Here is a 24,513-nt window from a genome sequence, read left to right as displayed (position 1 = left end):
AGTCAAACATGGCATTTCACATCATTCTGGCATTCTCAGGGAGAGGATCAGGCAACCATGCTGGTTCTTGGTTCCCACAGCTTCCTCCTGAACTCTTTTCCTTCTCTCTCTCTCTCTCTCTCTCTCTCTCTCTCTCTCTCTCTCTCTCTCTCTCTCTCTCTCTCTCTCTCTCTCTCACTCACTCACTCACTCACACACACACACACACTTTTAGCTGTAGGAACAAGTGCCTGGATTATTTTTAAAGGTGTCAAATTCAGTAGCTGTTGCTGAACAGCAAATTCCTCTGAATGACTTTCAGCAAGGTTTATTAAGTTGAAAGGGAAGGGAGCTAGAACAATTCAATAATTTCCTATTTTGAAACATATAAATATATTCTTTGACTCCTGCATACTACCTAAATGGAAAGCATATCTCCTTTCAAATAAAATAAACTTTAACAATTCTTCCAATATCATAATGGTAATATATCTCATGCTTTTACATTTATTCTGGCTGTGAGATGCTCCTTTGTGTTCAGGTCTGGCCTCAGAAGGATAATGTAGCACTTGGGGATGAAGATGCAGCCCAGCAGACCAGCGCTGGAGGCCAGGATGGAGAAGACCTGAACAGCCACCATGTATTTCCCTTTGGTGCTCAGGTAGGTGGGCACAAAAGTCACCCAGACACTGCAGAAGACCAGCATGCTGAAGGTGATCAGCTTGGCTTCGTTGAAGGCCCCAGGCAGATTCCTGGCCAGGAAAGCTACCATGAAGCAGATGGCTGCCAGGAAGCCCATGTAGCTGAGGGTGACGTAGAACATGACAACAGCCCCTTCGTTGCATTGCAGGATGATCTCTCCAGGCTGGGAGTGGAGGTCAGAGTCAGGGAAGGGGAGAGAAACTCCCAGCCAGATGGAGCAGATGATAATTTGGACAGCAGAAGAAGAAAGGATGATGGAATTGGCCAAGCTCTTCCCCAGCCATCTCTTCACTCGGTTTCCTGGTTTTGTAGCCAGGAAAGCCAGCACCACCGTGATGGTTTTGGCCAAGAGAGAAGAAACGGCAACTGAGAAGATGATGCTGAAAACCGTTTGTCGGAGAAGGCAGGTGGCTTTCCTTGGTTTACCAATGAAGAGAGAAGGAGACAAGAAGCAAAGCAGGAGGGAGACCAGGAGGATGTAGGAGAGGTCCCGGTTGTTGGCTTTGACAATGGGAGTTTCTCCATATTTAATGAAGATAATTAAAACAAGGTCTGTGATTAAGAACAAGAGTAGGGCAAAAGAAACCAGGATGATGCCCAGATGTTCTTCATAAGACAGGAAGGTTATAACTTTGGGGATACATTGGACTCTGTTCTCATTTGGATATTTATCATCTGGACACTTGATGCATTTTTCCACATCTGAGAAACCAAAAAGCAATTTTCTTTAACATTCTGTCCTTTTATCTTACAGGAAATACCTTCTTTGGATAACAACTGATACCATGGACATTTCCCAAGAAGTATTTCTTAATGATTTCATTAAAAAGAGCATAAGAACTATATATATATATATATATATATATATATATATATATATATATATATATATATATATATATATATATATGTGTGTGTGTGTGTGTGTGTGTGTGTGTGTGTGTGTGTGTGTGTGTGTGTGTGTGCTGTATTTGTACTGATAAATAAACACAAATATAAAAAGGCAACATTAAAAATAAAAATACGGTTTTCTGCCAGCATGGTCTTCTGTGATAAGCCGAAGGACAGAAAGAGGGAGTAGTGACCTTCCTCCCATATTTAGGCATACCAGGGGTTGTAACACAAATATATATATATATATATATATATATATATATATATATATATATATATATATATATATATGTGTGTGTGTGTGTGTGTGTGTGTGTGTGTGTGTGTGTGTGTGTGTGTGTATGTGTGTATATATGTATATATGTATATGTGTGTGTGTGTGTGTTGTATTTGTACTGATAAATAAATAAAGGGAGACTACTATAGATCTATTTCGAGCTAATTAGCTCTCATCAGCTAGCCATACCCTTACTGGAATTTGAATAGATCTATACTAGTCTCCCTTTATTTATTTATCAGTACAAATACAACACAAATATAAAAAGGCAACATTAAAAATAAAAATATTGTTTTCTGCTTGCATGGTCTTCTGTGATGAGCCGAAGGACAGAAAGAGGGAGTAGTGACCTTCCTCCCATATTTAGGCATACCAGGGGCTGTAACACAAATACATACTTATTTCCCTGGCTCAACTGATAAGGAGGAGAGCCTGTGGCTTAGTGGCTAAGACTCCTGCCTAATATATAATACAGCCCAGGTTCAAATCCCAGTAAGGGTATGGCTAGCTGATGAGAGCTAATTAGCTCGAAATATATCCATACTAGTCTCCCTTTATTTATTTATCAGTACAAATACAACACACACATGCACACACACACACACACACATACGCACGCACATACGTACGTACGTACGTACGTATGTATGTATGTATGTATGTATTTGTGTTACAACCCCTGGTATGCCTAAATATGGGAGGAAGGTCACTACTCCCTCATTTCTGTCCTTCGGCTTATCACAGAAGACCATGCAGGCAGAAAACCATATTTTTATTTTTAATGTTGCCTTTTTATATATATAACTAGGTATTTGTAGTTGAGGGAAGTCCTAGGATGTTAATTATTTCCTGTGTAATGTGTAGAATCTTCATAGGAAGCTACATTACTAGAAATTAGTAATGAATCATATAATCTTTTTAGGCAAACATCCTGAGTCCTGCCACATGGCAGTTAATATACTGGACTCGGAGTATACCTACAGTATCTTGTTACACTTAAAAACAATCTTGAATTAAGGAAAAACTTCGTAATAGTAAGGACAATTAACCAGTGGAACAGCTGGACTCCAGAGGTTTTGGGTTCTTCAACACTGAATGTTTTAAAGAAGAGACTGGACAGTCACTTGTCTGAAATGGTATAGGTTCTCCTGCTTGAGCAGAGGTAGAAGATCTCCAAGGTCCCTTCCAGCTCTACTCTGATTTATTGATCTACATAACTGGCAGAATATCTGTGTAATGAGTTCCCCCCATAACTATCCACAGCACCACATTATGGACCAGTGACACCTTCTCAGTGATCCTCAAGGGGAGGATTCAATATAGAGTGAATTGCAAGGTCTTTCAGAAGGTGGACCTAAAACAATTCATCAAGTTTCAAAGAACTCAGGTGTTACTAAATAGTAGTAAAACTTGCTCAGTCTTCCACCTCCTCCTCCCAACTCTTCCCAGCCCCTTCTTCAAAGTTTTCTTGATTTACTTCCTTTTAAATAATAAATTGTGCAGGTTAAACAAAAAACTGGGAAATCTCCCATTTTCCTCAGTGTGACCCACTTTCCTGAGTGGAGAAGGTCCCCTCCGGACAAGGAATGCAGTTGTAGCAGCAAACTGGCTCTCCTTCTCGAGCCTTCTTGACAAATCCAGGATGACAACTTTCCACACATTTGGACTGAGGCAGGGACTGAGCAGAAAAACCAAAGGAAAGATGTTAGGACTCTCCGTCCAAGGAAAATGGAGGGAGAAATGGATGGAGACAAGTAGCCTCTGGTCTTCACTGAGGTAAATATGAAATCTCTGACTCCTTCTAAACAGATGCAGGAGGGATAACAACTGGAAAATTCTTCATTTACTTCCTCCCTTTTGATTTTGGTATTTAATATTACAGTAAATTACTTTTCTACTTTAAACTTTATTAACGGATTGAATTAAAAAAAATTAAGTATGATGATGTATGTAAAAGATTTAGGAAACTTTTATTCCATTAGATTTTTTAATACAGAATAAAACTGATGAAGAAAGAAGCCTCTGACCAGTAAGATCTTGAAAGGTTTCCATAAAACATGTCAAAGCCCCTCCATTTAGGTGCCATCTGTTGAAGAACTTCCATTAGATGATACCAACTGGCATGGAAGGCCAACCACCCTGGAGACTATGGGCTTTGCCCACTTGAAATGGGACCTCAGGCTTTGGAAAACAGAGAAAAGACACCAAAATTTCTCTCACCTTATTGAGCAACTTTAGCTGTGAAAGACCATTTTGTCTGATAGAAAGTCTTTGTCTTTCAAAATACGCCAGAATCTCTTTCCTGGGATGTTCGTTGGGGAGAACCAAGAAGCCATGAATGCCAACATCTGCTGTTATCTCTCCATTTTGGTCCAAGTACAGTTTAAAGTGGGAAATATTCCAAAATTCATTCTTCTCCAGAAATGGATGAAACTAGAATGGGAACATCCAGGAATTTGAAAAACAGAAAACTTTGTTTCTTATCCCACATTGAATCTTTCTTCTACAATTGTCCAATCTTCATAAGTAAATGAAAAAGTTTGAGAAAAAATTGTCAATCACATACTGACAAAATATAAAGAAAATATAATCCATACAGTTGGTCAATTATAGGGAACATTCAATAAAAGGAACAGAGAAAAAAAAAGTTGATCCATAAACTCTTTGAAAACAACAGGTTCATTCCCTGAAAGCATGGGTTGATCAAGAAGAAATCTTTCAGGCTTATCTTCTCCCTTGTAATCCTGATGGAAAACACCTCCAGATGTGCTAATTCTGCTTTATTGTAATGTGACTTTAACAAAAATTTTGAAAATCTGAAAGAACAAATCTCGCACCAACACTTTTCTCAGCCTGAAAAGTTAGGGAGGATCCTTTCTGAATTTCTTTCTCTCCCATTATGCAGCTGCAGGATTCTCCCCTCTTATCTGATGCTTCCCTAGGCAGCCTCTCTTCTCCTCATCCCAAAAGTCATTCTCACACACCATCACACTTCCTAAATAGATTATGGGGACTCTGGTGATAGAACTGGATTTCAGTAAAGGACCCACAAAGAATTTTGTGATGTGATTAGAAACCTGAGGGTTGATATGATAACTAATTGGATAAAAACTGTCTTCAAAATGATACTCAAATAATTTTAACCCTTTTTAATCTTTCCTTTGAAACCTAAAGGTGATGGATATCAATTTGGCATTGGTCATCCATTTTTCTATGTTGTCATTAATACGGTAATTAATAGGATCTTAGAGTAAGCTAATTTGATGTGTTTTAGAGAATATAAAGTCTTTCAAACTTTATGAAACTTTATTTTAAATTTCATTTAAAAAGTTTGATAAAATAACAATGGTTTTAAATCAACTTAAAGGCAATAATCAGAAGCAAGCAACAATTGTTGAATAGGATGGATTGGATGGATGGACTGGAATTTAATTTGCTGCTGGAATCCCTGAGGAAGGAGTCTGGTTTGAAGGCAGGCTGCTTGGAGATGGCTGGAGAGGCCATGGACCCTGAAGACTCAAAGTGGACAGAATGGATGACTGATGAAATGGATTCTTTTAAGAAGATTGAGGGAGATTGGGGAATGAACTTGTCATATTTAACTGGAAAACAAGTCTTAAGAGCCGTTGTTTTTCCATTTGCAGGAGGTCCTATGACTTTGGGGGATGGAAAGCAGTTGTTGGGAAAGATCCTAATTAAAATTTTAAGGAAATGTGTTTTTTATTATAAGAATCAAACAAAGATGTTTAACCCTGGACAGATTATGGATGGATCAGAGATAATGATTGTGGTGGTCTGTAGTAGATAAGAAGCCCCTATAAATATTCTGTGAGTTAAATGCAAAAGCAAATAACACAGAAGTTTGAAGTTTTGAAATTTAACTTTATTGTTGGATTGCCTGTTAACTACGTTTTTTATATACAGCAGATAGATGACAAGTCAAGTAGTTGCAAATAGATGCATAATTTATAATGGTAGGCCTGTTTTGCAAGGGGGAGAAACTATTATAGGTGTATTGTATTCAACTGGGGGGACAATATGCATGTTTTTGTCTGTTTTTAATGCACATTTTTTTAAAAAAATGTGTTGCCTACTTTTGGTTTGTCATTGTAATAGTTTTATTTTACCTTTTTGAATAAAAAAAAATTATAAGAGGAATATCAAGTTTCCAGAAACAATATTTATGATTAGCACGCAGAGAAGGGTGCATAAGTAAAAAGCAGTAGAAAAATATCTGATTTTTAGCAACTAGGAATTGACTAACAATAGTGTCTCATATAAGAACATGAATGATGGACTGGAAAAATGATGAGGGATACCAAACTTCATATGTATGCTTGTGAAAATGATCTCAAAATCATAGTTAACTAAAATAATGTTTAACCCTTTTTAATATTTCCATAAAACCTGAATGTGATGGTTAACAATTTGCCATTGGTCATCAATTTTTCTATGTTGTCATTAATATGGTCATTAATACTATCTTAAAGTAACCGAATTTGATGTGATTTAAAGAATATAAAGTCTTTTAACTTAGGAGCCTTATTTGAAACTTTATTTAAAAAGTTTTCCAAAACTTATATTTTACCTCTTGGAATAAAATAAAATTTTATAAAGGAATATCAAGTTTCCAGAAACAATATTTATGATTAGCACACAGTAGGAAAATATCTGCTTTTTAGCTACTAGGACTTGACTAACAATATATTCTCATATAAGAAGATTAATGATGGATTAGAAGAAAGATGAGGGATACCAAATTTGATATGTATGCTTCTGAAAATGATCTCAAAATCGTAGTTAACTGGAAACAGAATCTGAGTCAGCAGGGAGATATTCATTGAAAGAATACAAATGCAGCCATAAGAATCTCAGGAAGTGAACGTTCTGGTTTGGGGAGAGCCCAACTCAAGGACCAGGTCCCCTTGCAGGCATCACACGTGGAGGAGAATTTGTACAAAATCTACTTGAACTTCAGGGAAGGACAAGGAAGCCATGGAAGAGTTGAAAGGAGCTGCTCTTAGCCTTGAGGAAAGACAACAAGAAGAGCTGAAGACCAGGAGGAGTCTGGGAGCCCCTTTCCAACTGACACAATCTCTCGGTTGGAGAAGGGAGGATTCAGCCAATGGTGGGATTCAGCAAGTTCAGGCTCCCTGGTAGTAAAAATTCTTCCTGGCCATGCCCTGCCCCACCGCTACTTGCCTCGCAGGCCTTGGCTGGGGCCTTAGAGTCATAGCTGCAGCTGCTCTTTGGCTCCCTTGCCTCAACCACGTGTCCATGCAGCCCAGCCTGTTTGCCTGCCTTTGCCGTGGCCTCCTGCTCATCTTGGCCTGCTCCCGAATGCCCACTTCAGGCTGCTCCCGACCACTCCAGCAGTGGCCATTCTTCACCTTTTCCCTCTTTCCTTTCCTTTCTCTTTTCCTTTTTCCTTCCCTTCCCATTCCCTCCATTTTTCATCCTTTCCTTCTTTCCCATTTCCTTTCCTTTCCCTCCCCCTCCCTTCCCTTCCCTCCCTCCGTCCGTCCCTCCCTCCCTCCCTCCCTTCCTTCCTTCCTTCCTTCCTTCCTTCCTTCCTTCCTTCCTTTGGGTCTGAGGGAGAGTCAGGGGACCCCTTTCCTCCTTGACCCCCTCCCCAACATCTGCTCTGATGGCAATTATGGCTAAAAGGCCTTTGGAAGCTGGGGCTACCCCCTCCCCCTCCCCATTGCAGAAACTCCTCTTGCTGTAGAATTGGGATCTTTCAGCTCTTCTTCTCCTGCCCCCCCCTCCTCCCCTCTGCACAGTCTCAGTTGCTGCTTGGAGGGGGGGAGATTTCTGGTTTTGCAGGGTTAAGAAGAAAAGGGGATGTTAGATATTAACATATATCGGGGAAAGTCTTCCCTCTGGTCCGCTCCTACAGCGGGAAACAGGTATCCCTCTGATTGGTCGAGGGGCGTACCCAATCCCTATAAAAGGGGGACCCTCCGACTACCGAACAAGCTGGATCACTACTATTACTAATAAAGAGCTGTTAAGTCACTTCGTGTCCGCAGTCTGTCTCTCGTTGCCCAGATCTAACATTGGCGACGAGGATGGGATTGAGAGACAGATAGGACGAAGAACGCTACTCCAGAATCTCCGGATTTGATCCAGCCCAGGAATTCGGCAGCAATTCCGACAGCCATCTCAGATCACCGCAGCGCGGCAAATTCAAACTGAGAAGATGGCGATGCATGCTCCCCCCGCTCCTTTCGACCCAGAAAACGACGAATGGGAAGCTTTCATGATTCGTTTCGAGTGTTTCCTCGAAGCAAACGAATACACGGGGATCACCGATGCGAGGAAGAAAAACATCTTCCTCGGCTACTGCGGAAAGGAAGTCTTCAATACGGCCAGAGACCTCACTGCGCCTACTCCAATACAGGCAGTATCGTGGACGACGTTGCAACAAACTCTGCAAACTCATTACGCGCCAAAACCTTCCCGCCATGTCTGCCGCAAGGAATTCAACATGAGGACTCAGAAGGCGGGAGAATAAATCAATCAATCAATATGTTGCAGCCCTACGAAAAGCAGCAGCTCACTGCGAATACAGAGATTTGGAAGAGCACATCTTAGAGCGGCTCATCTGTGGGGTAAGAGACATTTCGTTGCAAAAGAAGATGTTGGCAAACCCGAATTTAACCCTACAGGCAGCGTTAAACGAAGCAAGAGCGTCAGAATCAGCGGAGAAATCAGCGGTGACCATACAACGAGGGGCCAGCGCATACCAGCCAGCACCGAGACAAACCAGAGTTCACTATGAGGACACAAGCCCCGACTACGAGAATCCCGAGTTCGAGGACAGTCACCTGATGCAGAGCAGTCACTTGAGGCCTGGGGGGAGACCCGGATCCCGTTTGCCGCCCTGCGCAAGCTGCGGAGGGAATCACCCCAGGTCTACTTGCAGGTTCAGGAACGTTGTTTGTTCGCACTGCAACAAACTTGGGCACATCGCACGAGTGTGCCGGAGCGGAGTCCCTGCCTCACGGCAGCCACCCATGTACCGCCAACAGAAGCCCAACCCAGGGGCTTGGCGAAACCAAAAAGGGCGCCCAGAGAGAAATCCACAAGTGTTTACCCAGAGAGAAAATTTCCAAAGAGCTGAACGAGCGTATTCCCAGAGAGATTACTCACAAGAAAGTGAGCGAGCGTATCCCCAGAGAGAATACACACAAAGAGCTGAAAGAGCGTTCTATCAAGACGCTCAACGAGAGTATTTTCAGGATGTTGACGGTGAGATAGAGTTGACCCAGAGAGAGGAGTTGCGAACGTATCTCACCACAATACATCAGGTCCGCCCTAAGCGGCCAAAAAGGCTGAGAGTCACAGTCCTCTTGGAGGGCTCACCCTGCGAGCTAGAAGTTGACACAGGATCAACCCTGACGATCATTTCATGGGCATCCATGAAGCAGGCTATCCCTAGCCTCAGAAAGAGCCAACTACACGCCCCAGACGTCCTGCTACGATACTACCAGGGGAACCAAGTCCCCATCGTGGGCCAAGGCACATTCCACATCCGTTTCAAGGACATCGAAGCCCAGCTGCCCGTGACCATCGCCAGCGCGCCATTGCAGAACCTTCTGGGGCTTGATTGGTTTGAAGCCCTGGGGTTAGAAGTCACCGGGATCAACGCCGTAAGAAACAGCAGCGCTGAACAGATTTTTAAGGAATTCGAGGACGTGTTCAGCCCCGGTCTTGGTAAGTATGTGGGTAAACCAATATCATTCAATTTAGACCCCAAAGTGGCGCCAATCCGACTTAAACCAAGACGAGTGCCTTTTGCACTCTGCCCTAAAATAGACAAAGAGATAGATAAGTTAGTGGAGCAAGGAATCCTTGAGCCGGTAGATCACGCGCGCTGGGAAACGCCCATCGTGACCCCAGTCAAGCCAGACGGATCAGTCCGCATCTGCGCGGACTATAAGTGTACAATTAATGTCGCGCTACAACAGAGCGCATATCCTGTGCCAGTAGTACAACACTTATTGCACTCGTTGGGACCAGGAAAGGTATTTGCAAAGTTAGACATGGCACAAGCTTACCAGCAACTGCCAGTTGATAGCGCCACAGCGGAGGCCCAAACTATAGTGACGCATAGAGGAGCATTCAAATGCAACCGGCTACAATTTGGCGTAAGCATTGCCCCAGGACTGTTCCAGAGCGTCATGGAACGACTGTTGCAAGGGATACCAGGAGTCGTCCCCTATTTTGACGACATCTTGGTGTCAGCTGCAAACGAGGAGCAATTAAACAAAAGAGTCAGATCTGTTTTGGCCAGAATCAGAGAAAAGGGTCTCCGCCTTAAAAAAGAAAAATGCCAAATTAACGTGCCTAGCGTAGAATTCCTGGGTTATAGAATCGATGGTCAGGGAATACACCCCACTTCAAAGAAAATTAAGGCGATCCAGGACGCCCCCACACCACGAAATCAGACCGAGTTGCAGGCCTTCCTCGGATTACTTAACTTCTACAGCGTTTTTCTGAGGCAGAAAGCGACCGTTGCTGAGCCACTACACCGTCTACTCCAGAGGAACGCACCATGGAAATGGGGACGATCAGAAGCTGCAGCTTTCGCCGGGGTAAAGCGCCTGCTCACCACTGACTCACTGCTTGTTCAATACAGCCAGACCCTACCGCTGGTATTGACCTGCGACGCATCACCTTTCGGAGTTGGAGCAGTCCTCAGCCACAGGATGCCCGACGGAAAAGAAGCACCCATCGCGTTCTACTCCAGGACTCTTTCATCGGCCGAAAGGAATTACAGCCAAATGGACAGGGAAGCGCTGGCTGCCGTCGCGGGAGTAAAGCGTTTCCACGAATACCTCTATGGACATGATTTTGAACTGATCACAGATCACAAACCGCTGTTGGGACTTTTGGCGGGAAACCGCCCCACTCCGGTCTCCCTTTCTCCTCGCATGACCAGGTGGACTGTTTTCCTGGCTGCGTATTCATACAAATTGATACATCGACCGGGTTCCACTCTTGGACACGCAGACGCACTCAGCCGTTGCCCATTACCTGACATTCTGCCAGACCCCACTCCAGAAGTACCGGTATTGCTCATTGACTGTTTGGATTCAGGACCGGTTTCTTCCTACGATGTTGCAAGATTCTCCTCTAAAGACAATTTAATAAAGCAAGTTCAAACTTGGGTTTGGAGGGGGTGGCCAAAGGGAAATGTGGGCCCGGAATTCAAAATGTTTTGGTCAAAACGGGACGAACTCTCAGTATTACAAGGATGTTTGTTGTGGGGGGATCGAGTTGTTATTCCGTATGCTTTACGTAAAAACGTACTAGATGCTTTACATATGGGTCATCCGGGGATTGTTAGAATGAAGGCGTTAGCAAGAAGTTACGTGTGGTGGCCAAACATGGACAAAGAAATAGAGGAGTGGGTGGCCACTTGTGACCCATGCCAGGAATCGAGACCAGCACCCCCGGAAGCGCCCGCCACAGAATGGGAGAAACCCAAAGCACCCTGGTCGCGAATACACATCGACTTCGCAGGGCCATTCCAAGGTCAGACTTTCTTTATAGTGGTAGATGCATACTCAAAATGGCTAGATGTAGTCCTAATGACTTCAACCACGGCAGAGGCAGTCGTAAAGGTTCTACGGCGACTCTTCGCCACCCATGGCCTGCCAGATCTCCTCGTATCCGACAACGGGCCCCAATTCACGGCCATGCACTTTGAAACATTTTTAGCAGGGTTGGGAATCCGGCATGCCCTCATCGCGCCATTCCATCCAGCATCAAACGGACAGGCGGAGAGAATGGTGCGATTCGCAAAAGAGGCCCTCGCCAGGATGGGTCCAGGTGATTGGCAAACACGCATTGACCATTACCTCCTCATTCAACACATTACCCCGAGCGCATCGACGGGTAGGAGCCCCGCTGAACTACTCATGGGTCGTCGACTACGGTCTCACCTAGACCGGCTCCACCCGAATTACTCTGCCACGGCTCCCCCAGACTCTACAAGTAAGATCCGATCTTTCAGGGTAGGGGATTCAGTATACGCTCACAACTACACGGGGGGAACATTGTGGATGCCGGCAAAGGTCATTGGCATCACGGGTCCACGATCGTATTTGCTAGAGCTAGAAGATGGGCGGAATTGGAAAAGGCACATCGATCAACTACGGGGTCGCCTAGCACACTCCAACCTTCGAAATGAAGACGAAAGTTTCCTGTCTACGGAAAGTCAGCCACAAGAAAACCCCATCATAGGAAACAACGACGCCGGCGAGCCAAGCGTAGAACAAGACTACACGCACGTAGCAGAGCAACCCCCAGACAACGCAGCCGAACAAACTCCTGAACGCCCGAGCAACAAAGGCACAAGACCTCCAGAACGGGAAATAGAAAAAGCACCCGATCCTGCAACTACTTCGAACCAACCCACAACCAGTCCTGCAACCACTTCAAGCCAACCCGAACTACGACGTTCCTCCCGAGCAAGACAAACACCTACCTACTTAAAGGATTATGTTACCTACCGCAACGTCCCATCTAGGAGGGGAGGGATGTTAGATATTAACATATATCGGGGAAAGTCTTCCCTCTGGTCCGCTCCTACAGCGGGAAACAGGTATCCCTCTGATTGGTCGAGGGGCGTACCCAATCCCTATAAAAGGGGGACCCTCCGACTACCGAACAAGCTGGATCACTACTATTACTAATAAAGAGCTGTTAAGTCACTTCGTGTCCGCAGTCTGTCTCTCGTTGCCCAGATCTAACAGGGGAAGGGTGAACAGGCCCTCCAAGGCTGCCCACCCCTTGGCGTTTCTGCAACCAAATTCTACCCCCAAACAGAGGACCCCCCCCCCTGAATACTGCAGGGAAGGACAAGCTGGGCCCATAACTGGGCAGCGTGTTGGGGGAGAGGCTGCAGCAGCTCCGCGGTGACCGGAGGAAGGTTCGGCCAGGTCCAACCAGGAGGGGGGGCATTGACCAGCTCAGCCAACAGATTTCAATCGTCCCTCCTGGCTCACCCGAGCCACTCCAATTTCCCCCCTGGCCAGAGGGGCCTCCGGCTAAAAGCCCCTCAGTGGACACCCCACACACACGCCCCCCAACGCAGAGTTCAGAATGATGCTTCTCCCAAAGAAGTTCTGGGGAACCCAACCCCCCCCCCGCTCCCCCTTCCAGAGCCCAGAAAACTCCCAAGCAAAGCAGCGCCGCCTCACTCTTAGGAGTGGGGGAGAGAATGGATGGGAGGAAAGAAAAACTTGGGGAAGAGGGAGGGAGATCCAGAGGAAATGGGGAGAGGCCCTCGCCCCGTTTCCACCTCCTCCCAGGCGGCCCACAACGTTGAAAAGCTTCTGATTCCTCACTTTCACTCTCTTTTTCTTTTTTCTTCCCCCCCCCCCTCTCTCTCACACACACACTCACACTCTTATCCCTGCACATCCCCTTTCTCTGCCTGCTCCAGAGAGAGAAGCTTGCCTGCACAGAAGAGGCACTGATCGAAGCGTGTCCCAGTAAGTTAATCAGCCGGGCTTTCCTGGGATGCGAGCGATGCTGCCGGGCGCTTGGAAAGGACTTCGGCCACCACTAAAATCAAACAATGAGGCGAGGTGCAGAGCTGGTTGGAAGTGTGTGTGTGTGTGTGGGTGTGGGTGTGTAAAATGGGCGGTTTCATCCAAAGGAGTTTTTGTTTCAGGTGGATCTCCTAGCTTTGGAAGGAGGAAAGGAAGGGGTAGAAAGAGAGAGAAAGAGAGAGACGAAAGAAAAGAAAAAAGACAGAAAAGGAAAAGAAAGTAAAGGAGAGAGAGAAAGAAAGAGGGAGTTATGGAAGGAAGGGAAAGAAAGAAAGAGATGGAGGGAGGAGGAAGTGAATGAGATATAGTTGGATGGATGGGTCAATAGATACATGGAGGGAGAGAGGGAGGGAAAGAGAGAAAATGAGAGGAAGGAAGGACACAAACCATGGAAAAGGAAAGGAGTTTACTAGGACAAGGCTGCCATGCAGAGGAAGGAAGAGACAGTCCTTGACTTATGACAATTGAGCCCAACATTTTGGTTGCTAAGCAAGAGCGTTGTTAAGTGAGCTTTGCCACATTTTACTCAATCCATGACATCTCCTGGCTCTAACAGTCATGTGCAGGCTAGGGAAGAACATCTGAAGGCCTGTGTAATGTTCTAATGTGCAGAAGTGATAGTTAAATGTGTGGCAAAACGTGAACTCTGGGTGTGTTTTTCCAAACGCAATAAGTGAGTTTGAATGTGTATAGTTTTAGAAGAGCTGTGTGTGCGTATGTGTGTTTGTTTGTACATATACATACAGTGTGTAAAGTATACCTTGTAATATGTATGCACACATATGGCATATATACATAGGATTAAATTGTGTATTTTGGATGTTCATTAGTAGTAAATAAATAGGCAGGGAAATTGTATCTTGTTGATGCAAGGAGAGGCCAGGCAAGGTACCCCTTGACGTGAGTGATGTCAAGTTTCCTACACCCACCCAATCACATGATCACTAAGCCATATCCACCCAGTCACATGACCACCAAGCCACACCCACCCAGTCACAAGACCACCAAGCCTTGCCCACATTACCAGTAGTAAAAAGATTTAAATCTCACCACTGGATACAACCCTCTTCCAATAACTGAGTCATGTTACACACGAGTGTAAGATCAGCTCACTCTTATTCCAGAGTGTCAGACATGGAAAAAGTGAATTCAGTTACAAGAGAGGAGATTTTAACTGAATGAGAGAAAAAAAATATGATAAAAGGATGAGTTGTTTTAGAGCTGAGCCATTAAAGCAGAGAAGTTCAGTCTCCTCTTCATGGATTGTCTAAATGCAAAGACTGAGGAGCCATCAGTTAGAGAAGCTTCAACTGGGATTCCTGCAGAGAGGAGGGGTTGGGCTAGATGGTCTCAGGGTCTCCTCCTAATTTATAAAGGTTGTGATGCCACAACATGTACTGTATTTTTCGGAGTATAAAATGCACCGGAGTATAAGATGCACCAAGGTTTTGAAGAGGCTTTTTAAAAAAGTAGGTAGGTAGGTAGGTAGAGGGAGAGAAAGAGAGAGAAATACAGTAGGTAGCTAGGGAGAGAGAGAGAGTAGTAAGGTAGGGAGGTAGATAAAGCAATGACGTGCGGTGAGGTTTACGGCTGATGAGGCTGGTGACGTCATCAGGAAGGCGGGGAATGGGACCACGTGTGCTGGAGCCTGAGGCTGCCTCAGCCTCAAGCACACGTGACCCCATTACCCCGCCTTCCTGAGCGCGCTTCGCCGGTTTGTGTTCTGCGATCCCCAACAGCAGCTGCTTTTCTGTGCGCCTGGCGTTTAAAACATCCGGCTATCTATCTAAACGCCTGGCGCACAGAAAAGGATCGCGGAGCGCTTCACCCCAACAGCAGCTGCTTTTCTGTGCGCCTGGCGTTTAAAACATCCGGCTATCTATCTAAATGCCAGACGCACAGAAAAGGATCGCGGAGCGCTTCGCCCCAACAGCAGCTGCTTTTCTGTGCGCCTGGCGTTTAAAACATCTGGCTATCTATCTAAACACCAGACGCACAGAAAAGGATCATGGAGTGCTACTCAGCGGGGTGTGGGCGAGAGGAGGAGAGAATGGCTGAATATTCTCTCCTCTCCCCAGATACCCGACTAAAACGCTTTCTTTCGCCCGTGGAAGAGCTCAGACGGGCGAAAGGAAGCGCTTTACTCAGCGGGGTGTGGGCGAGAGAAGGAGAGAATGGTTGAATATTCTCTCCTCTCCCCTGACACCCCACTGACTAAAGCACTTTCTTTCCCTCGTGGCAGACCTCAGAGCTTTAGAGGCTTTTTTAAACAGGCAGTCATTCACGGTGAGCTGGGTAACCTCACTTCAGCACTCGCCTTTTCCCGTTTACATTTTTTTTCTTTTTCATGATTGACAGTGGTGAGGCTCTGCCTCCCCTGCCTCCCCTGACTGCACGTCACTGAGATAAAGGGATAGAGAGAGAGAGAAATAGAGAGAGAGAGAGAAATAGAGTAGGTAGGTAGGGATAGAGAGAGAGAGAGAGGGTAGGTAGGTAGAGGGATAGAGAGAGAGAAATAAAAAGAGATAGAGAAATACAGTAGGGAAGGAGGGAGAGAGAGAGAGTAGGTAGGTAGGTAGATGTTTATAGGTGTATTAATCCATGTGCTAGAGAAGGAAATCGCTGACAATCTGCAGCACCTAAGACTTTGTTTCTGCTGGCAAAGCACTTGATCAATGTAATTCTTATCAACCAGTTAAAGAGCTTTCCAAGAGGGGGGGGGAAAGTTTTTACACTCTGCAAACCTCCCCAAAACAGCCCATTTTTGTGAAAACGCCCCCCCCCTTTTTTAAAGTCATGAATAGCCTTGGGGGGGGCTTGCAGAGTGGTCCTGGGGGAGCAAAATGAGCAAAAAATGGCCCGTTTTTCGCAAAAACAAGCCCGTTTTATGTCAAAAAAATGCATGCATAGCTTTATAGAGGCTTATAGAGTGCTGCTGGGGGCTGGGGGGGCAAAAATGGTCCATTTTTTGCTCCTTACTGCCCTCCCCAGCCCCCAGGAGCTCTCTGAAAGCCTCCATAAGGGTATGCACGGCCATTTTGGTGAAGGGGCGGGGCTTCGGGAGGCAAAAAATGCTGTATTCGATGTATAAGATGCACCCAGATTTTCAGCCTCTTTTGTGAGGAAAAAAGGTGAGTCATATTCCGAAAAATACGGTAACTGTTGTGCTGTTGTTGCTCTAGCCCAACTAGTGGCCGGGGGCAAATAAGCCTCACTATAAGGTCTGAAGCCAGACTCCATTTTCTGTCAGTCTTTGGAGAAGACGGAAGCAGCCGTTGTGACCGAGACCCCTGGTCATCCGGAGACGGTCTCCGTCCCTCACACGGAGCATCGCTGGAGAAGTTCCAGCTGCTTCTTTGCTGGCTGTTAGTTAATGCTGCCTATCTCGTCTTTCTATATGATTTCCACTCTTTGCAACTCCTCAGTTTCACCTGCCCTCTTCTCCCAATAAAGCATCCAGATCCACGCCAGGATCCCTTTCATTGGAGGAGAATAGGGGGGCTTAGCTGCCTGTCCAGCTGCACACAGACCCACCTGCAATGGGGACGGAAGAAAGATGGAATTCCACCAGGCTAATCACAAACCCACAAATACAGGAATTTATTTTAAAAAGAATACAGCAGTTTCCAATTAGCAGTGCTAAATATAAAAATGCCATGGTATCTACTCTTTGGAACCATTAATTCCCTGAGTAATTAAATTGGCCATATCTGTTGAGATGGTTTCCCTCCTTCTCCTCTGGATTCCTTCTCCAAAGGATCTAAGATTAATGGATCCATATCGGGACCCCCATACCTGCCATGGCTGCAGCCTTGGAGACCCCAAGATCTTTTCTCCCTCCTTCCTTCCCTTCCTCGATCTGGAGGAATATGCAGCATTCAAGGCCTGGGCCAAAGTCTTTGTGAGACTGTAAAGGTGGTAGTGATTTTGGAACCCTTTTCTGTCCCTTTTCCTCTGGGTCTCCAGTGGGGCTTTCTGGGTGCATCTTCTGCGGCCTTTGACAGAAAAGACATTCTTTGAAAGAGAACAATGAAAATAATGATCTTGAAACTTTTCTTCCACAAAGAAATGGGGTTCAAAGGCAGAATCATTTGGCCTTTCTTTTCCCAGATAACCAAAGTTCCACATACTATGGATGTATTTGAGAAGTCTGTGATTGTTTATTTTATACGCTGCAAAATTTGTTATGGTCCACACTTTCCCCTCAATGGGTCCTGGGAGATGCATAAGTGTTAAATGGAAAGGAAGAATTCTGCCCCAAATGAATTCATATTCCATGAAGTGAACAAAGACGTTGACTTGTCTCCACTTAGAGAGGGAATCCCTGAGGGCTGCTGTGTGTCCAGTTGTTGAGAACAGTTGTGATATAACCACACAAATTCCATTCCTGACAAGCACAGGAGTAAAAGTCTTCATGAAATTCTCTCCCTTTTCTGTGTCTGAAGCAAAGAGGCCAATCAGGGTCCATCTGAAGTGGAGGAGCAGCTGGACAATTGCTGTGTACTGGATTCCTTCTTTGGGGAGCATCTGGTGGAAAAAGGGGAATTTGCTTTTATCACTCAGAGCCTCTGAAGCTTCTACATGATTGATCTGAAAAAGGAATTGAAAGGATTAGAGCCGTGATGGGGAACCTGTGGTATGCAGAGCATCCTCTCCTGGCACTCCAGCCGCCCCAGCCCAGCTCCACTAGCATCCACATGTAGGTGCACCTCCTGCCGGCCAGCTGTTTTTCGGGCCTATGTGGAGGGCCAGGGAGGGGGACGCGTGAGTATGCAGTGGGGGGGGGGAGCTCACATTACGCAGGAAACTCTGGTGGGCTGGAAGTGAGTGTGGATGGCCTCCCCCCCCCCCAGTGCTTCCTGGCTCAGGTGGAGGCTTCCTTCAGCCTTCAAACAGTTGCAGGGTTTGGGGGGAGGGGGTTTGTTTCCAAGTTTTATTTTTATTATTTATTTATTCACATTTCTAAACCGCCCCCTCTCCCAAAAAGGGACTCGGGGCGGTGTACAGTCCACAATAAATCACAGATAAAATACAAATATAAATAGGGTTATAAATATATGTATGTATGTATATGTGTGGAGGAGGTTAAAATTAAGAGTCCTGTACAGAAGAATAAATAAATATGAAGCTAAAAGCCCTAAAAACAATTAAAACTAAAACATTACCCTTAAAATAACCAGATGAGAATATACTACCAGGAGTTCATAGATGTAACATTTATAATCATGCCAGGCCAGCTAGTCGGAACAGGTGGTGCAGGAGGCCTTCCAGGGCCAAAATGGGGCATGGAAAGCGCAGCATTTTCCCCCCCCGTTATTCCCGAATTTTGAGCTCTTAGGAAAGAATCCCCTCCTTGTGGGTTGCTAACAGTTATGGGTTTCAAAAACTTTTAGAACCTCTTCTGTAGGTGTGGCCTGCTTTGTGGGAGTGGCTTGCCAGCCATGTCACCAGGTGGGAGAGGCTTGGCAGTTCATGTGACTGGGTGGGAGTGGCTTGGCAGTCATGTGACCGGGAGGGAGTGGCCAAGACGATGTCAGCATTCCCAGTCAAGATAGAGGTATAAATTACACAGAAAAGAAAGAGGCATCCATACATCTGAATTTAACTTCAAAGCAGTGGCAACAACTTAAATTCATTCAATAATAATGTTTGTTAGGGCTATGCACTGTTTTTGAACATATAGGAATGTAAAGCCCACAGCATCTACTTGGTACTTTTTAAAGCAGCGGCACCTTTTTCCTGGATTCATGAAATATCTACTTTAAAGAGTTGTGGGTGGGTACTATATTTACAGTCTTGTATTCTCTTCAGTACTTTGTTTGGAACAGAATCCAAAGTACCATGCAGTCCCAGCATTTGTACTAAAGCTAGGCAGGTTATTTTGCAGGGCTCTGAGCTCTCCTCCAGATCTGGTCAATGAAGCAGATGCTGCAAAGTCCTCCCACAACTTTCCAATGCTTTGAAATCCCACCAAATGATTTAGACAGGCCTATTTCATACTTTCTTCTATATGGCAATCAGGATGGTTTTACAGATGGTTCACAGGTGGTCTATTTTCCAAGTACTTAGAGGGCCAAGAACTGCCTTTCCTAGATTGCAGCTTTAGCTTCCTTGAATGTTAACACACCTTCAGGCCATTCAAATATAGACTAGTTCTGATCCTGGAACCATATCACACGCTTTATATATTAATATCATATTCAATGTAATCATTATTGCTAAAAACAGGCAGCAGTTAGAGTAGTTTGTAACAAAACATGGGCAATAAACAAGAAGTTGATTCACCACCATCTCCCCTATTTTAGCTTGTTTCTGTCTTATCTAATATTTTCCTGCAATTCTTCCATAATCCAGACTACTAAAAAGAGTTCTACATAATTAGCCTTTTAAAATAAATTTGATGTCCAACAGATTTCCTACTTATTAATATGAACAGGTTCTGCCCTGTTGCTTAAAAAAATAAATTCATCCCACAATCTACAGGGAAATGCAGTCTGTAAGTATAATTTCTTTTGTGCTACTACTAACACCACTACACATAAGCACCATACAAAAGGCTAGTAAGATTATTTGCAGAACAGTGTGCTCCCTCACACCTGCCTTTGTTGCTTAAACCACTTTGTAATTATACAATATACTGTGTATGTAGAGGGGAAACTACTTGGATTGGCCACCCTCTTAAAATCTTGGGCTTGGAATTATGTGCACCAGAAACAATACCTATTTGTTTCAGAGTATTTTCAGATTGACAGGCTGTCACGTGCTGAACTACCTGTTCTCTGTTTTGTGTACACAAACATAAAGTACAATCGGTGCAACTGTTAACTCTTTATACTATATAATCTCTGAAAATGTAAAAGAGAGAAAACGTGGGACTCCCCAGTCTGTCCCAACCGCATTTCAGCTTCTGCAACTTCCCTCCACCCTCAAAATCCAGGGCCAATAAGTTATATTCCAATCTTACACAACAGAAACAACCCCCTCCCCAAACACACACATACACTTACTCAGTTTCCATTTCTTTGAAGGATTTATCAGCACCTGTCCCTGCATAAAGAGGCTCAAGGAAAGATAATCAATTTCTTATTGGACTTGGAAGTACTTAGAACTGTGTTCAGAATTCCCTAACAAAGCTCTGAGTTATACGCCAGAAAATGTATTTCTTTTCCCTTCTAAAGTCTGTTGTTTTCAGAGTGCTGAGAGAAATCATGAAAGTGTGATATCAATTTATTTTTTTATAGCAATGATGTTCTGTGCAAGCTGGGTGAGCTGTAAGATGTTTGGAAAAGTTTTTGGGGCACGGCTGTTTTTCTCTCTCTGCCTGCTCTGTTAAGGTGGGAGACAAAAAGGTCATCCAGTCATTTGCTTTCTGCAGAAATAAAAGCTGATAATCCATAGCTTCGTCTTCAGAGTTTCACTGGACTGATCAGATTCTGAGCTGCATTCAAAAACCTTACACAATGAAGAATGCTGTGTTATATTTGGGGTCAGATCAAGTCCAAAATATTAGATTTAATAAATCCAATCTTGTTCTCATGAAAGCATTAGAATAATTTGTTAATTAGACATTGTTTAAAATATTAAAGACAAAATATTAGCAAGATCGTATTATAAAAGTGGAAAATAATAAATAAATTTAAAAACTATAAACAATGTAAATCTTATTACTGTATTTCACCCCTACAATTTATTGCAATTAGATTAACATGTGCAAATGCCAACTGAAGTATTCTATTCCAATAAAGGGCCTACTATAATTTTTGAGGATTGGTGCATATCAGTCAGTGGTGGGTTTCAAATTTTTTTAGAACCTATTCTGTAGATGTGGCCTGTTTTGTGGGAGTGGCTCGGTGGTCATGTGACTGGGTGGGCGTGGCCAACTTGGAAAATATGGTGAAACTCACTTAACAATGCTCTTGCTTCGCAACCAAAAGTTTGGGCTCAATTGTGGTCGTAAGTTCTCCTTCCTTCCTTCCTTCCTTCCTTCCTTCCTTCCTTCCTTCCTTCCTTCCTTCCTTCCTGTTTCCTTCCTTCCTTCCTTCCTTCCTTCCTTCCTGTTTCCTTCTTTCTCTTTCTGTCTCTCTCTGTCTCTTTCTCTGTGTAGCTCTTTGTCTCTCCCTCCCTCCCTCTCTGTCTCTCTATGTCATTCTCTCTCTGTGTCTGTCTGTCTGTCTCTTTCTCTCTGTCTCTCTCCCCCCGTCTTCTCTGTCACTGTGTCTGTGTATGTGTGTGTATCTGTCTGTCTGTCTGCCTGCCTGCCTGCCTGACTGCCTCTCACTCACTCACTTAATCATTCACTCTCTGTGTGTGTCTCTTTCTATGTGTCTCTCTCTATCTGTCTGTCTCTCCCTCCCTCCCTCCCTCCCTCCCCGTCTGTGTCTGTGTGTGTCTGTCTGTCTGTCTCTGATTCCCTCCCTCCCTCTCTCTCTGTCTTTATCTCTCTCTGTGCCTCTCTCTGTCTCTGTCTGTCTGTCTGTCTGTCTGTCTGTCTGTCTGTCTCTGTCTCTCTCTCTCTCTCTCTCTCTCTCTCTCTCTCTCACACACACACACATACTGTGGTCACCTTGTTGATTGTTCCTATCACATTTGAAACACTCAACAACTGGCCTGCATTTATGGTTTTTTTGCAGCATTCTGCAGTCATGGGACCAAAATATATGATTAAAAGTACCTGGCAGCGCTTATAATAAAATAAAAGTGTTGGAAAGGACCTTTGAGGTCTTCTAGTCCAACCCTCTGCTCCAGCAGGAGACCTTATACCAGGGGTCTTCAAACCCGGCCCACGGGGCCAGATACAGCCCACCAAAGCCATTAATCCAGCCTACGTGGGACCATAAGGCTGCCCCACCCAAATCACTCTGCCCATCCACTGGCCCTCACCCACCGACCTTACCTTCGCAAGCCCCACAGACTGAAACTACAATGTAAGACCAAAGCTTTTGGCTGGCAGAGTGCTTCTGGGGGCCGGGGAGGCCAAAAAGAGGATGCACGGAGGCCCCAGGAGGGGAAAATGCTGCCCTCTGCCTCAGCTTCTTAGCTCGGGCTAAGTGGAACACAGAGCCATGTCGCCTGGCACACACGGCCTTGCCCGTTGCTCCTCTGGGTTTCTGGTGCACGTGTGCACGTGACGATCAGTTGGCCTTTGCGCGCACAGCAGTGCCAGGAACTGGAAGAGCTGGTCTTCTGGTTGCATACCAGCCAGCTGATCATCACCTGCGTGTGCACCACAAACCGGAAGAGAAGCTGCCTGGTGCACATATGCACAGTGGCATAAACATTGGGCAACTCCTCTTCCAGATTGCGTCCCTGACAAGAGCACTTGGTGCTGAAAAGGTTTGCCATCAATGCACTATTCCAAGGGTGGTTTTACCAAGGCATTATAAAGCTGTACCAATGCTTCACATGATTTGGATTCTCTCCTTCTGTTCATGCAGCCTAGGATTGCAATGGCTTTTTTTGGCTGCTGCCACACATTGTTGGCTCACATTTGAGAGATTGTCCACTAAGATTCCAAGATCCCTTTCACAGTTACTGCTATTGAGCCAGGTTTCCCCTAATCTGTACCTGTACATTTGGTTTTTCTAGCCTCAGTGTAAGACTTTACTTTTCTCTACATTGAATTTCCTTTTGTTAGATAGGCCCAGGGTTCAAGTCTATCTAGATCCATCCGGATCTTGAGCCTATCTTCTGGGCTGTTGGCTATTCCTGCCAGTTTAGTGTCATCTGTAAATGTGATGAGTTCCCCATCTATCCCTCATCCAAACCCTTGATGAAGATGTTGAAGAGTAATGGGCCTAAAACGGAACCTTGGGGTCCCCCACTACTTGTTTCCCTCCATGTAGACGTAGTTCCATTGAGGACCACCCACCACCACCCACCACTCACTTTTCCAGATAGAGAAAAACACACACAAACCTGTAGGACTTTGTAGGTGCCTCCTAACGTTGACGCCTGAACGGAGATGTCCCTGGCAGCTCCATCAAGAAGAGCCAGAAGGTTCTCCTTTCTTCCACAGCCGTAGTTGGGGACATTGGCTTCTCCAGTGGAGAGAATGTCCAGCAAGGCATCTGAAGTGCGGAAGGTGCTCCAATAGTTGGTATGGATGTTGTAGCCAAGTGTGAGATTGTGCAGGAGCTGGGAATTCTTGTTGACCGTTTGAATGTTGAAAAAAAAACATAAGCCATTTTGAATATCATAAGCCTCCCTATGGTAAAAAAAAAGTGTTATTATAATGAACAGCAACAACAAATATTTTTTAAAAAATACATAATCCTCCAGAAGCCTACTGAGCCTTAAACCAACATTGATCCAAAACCAATGATCAATTATACAAATATGCAAATTGGCTGAGGTATGGCAACTACTACTGGTTCAACCACTACTTTAAATAAAATTCTTTATTCAGGTGATAAATCAAGGATTGAACTGAGAGAGGAAAATAATCTTGAGTCCTTTCAACTTTTTTTTCAGAAAGAGACCTTTTTTGAGTTTCTTTCACAAAATCAGACAAAAGAGAAGCTATGGAAATCAAAATCATTCAAGAAGTTAGACATATTCCCCAATATAGGGAATAAATGAAGAATAAAAAACAGAAAAGAAGGAGAGTGTTAGAATGGAAGGGGTGCAACTCCATCACCCTGAATGACTTACCGATCACGGAAAACCAACTGAAGAGAAGGAGCCACATTGAAAAGCAACTTTACATGCAATCTTTCATATCCACTGAGGACTATACTGATGAGATGGTCTCCTTGTCTATAAAAGCTCTGTGGTCGTTTTCCATCCTGGTGCTCCAAACTCTGAGGACATTTCATTCTCAGTTTCCCAGAGATTGGATGGGACAAAAGCAGCATCAGAAGCAGAAACAGGAGGTCCATAATTCATGGAGTGAATCAAAGAATCCCTTTTCTGTTCCTAAAGAAGAATTAGAAGAATTCAAAGGACTCTCACAAGGTTGAAAATGATCCAGTGTCTTTCCTGATTCAAACACAGAGAAACACTCAGCTTCACCTGGAAAGGAGAGAGATGTACATTCAAGAGCACAGACCCTGCCTGTCCCAAAACACCATATTTCTCTACCCAAAGCTGACACTT

General features: G+C 44.6%; 1 protein-coding gene across 1 annotated transcript in view; it reads right to left on the bottom strand.

Annotated features, from left to right (window-relative positions):
- Nucleotides 1–472: 472 nt before the first annotated feature.
- Nucleotides 473–24,513, bottom strand: part of LOC309393765 (vomeronasal type-2 receptor 26-like) — a gene marked incomplete at both ends in the record, with an annotated part of 35,706 nt that continues 11,665 nt past the window's right edge. The window contains one exon of the mRNA XM_081956262.1: nt 473–1,383. Within this exon, the coding sequence (XP_081812388.1) occupies nt 473–1,383 (911 nt within the window). The remainder of the gene's footprint in view (nt 1,384–24,513) is intronic.

Source organism: Natrix helvetica, assembly GCF_964273705.1.
Source record: "Natrix helvetica genome assembly, chromosome: 5".
In the NCBI taxonomy this organism is placed as follows: Eukaryota; Metazoa; Chordata; class Lepidosauria; order Squamata; family Natricidae; genus Natrix; species Natrix helvetica.
This window is presented reverse-complemented; position numbering and strand designations above follow the sequence as displayed.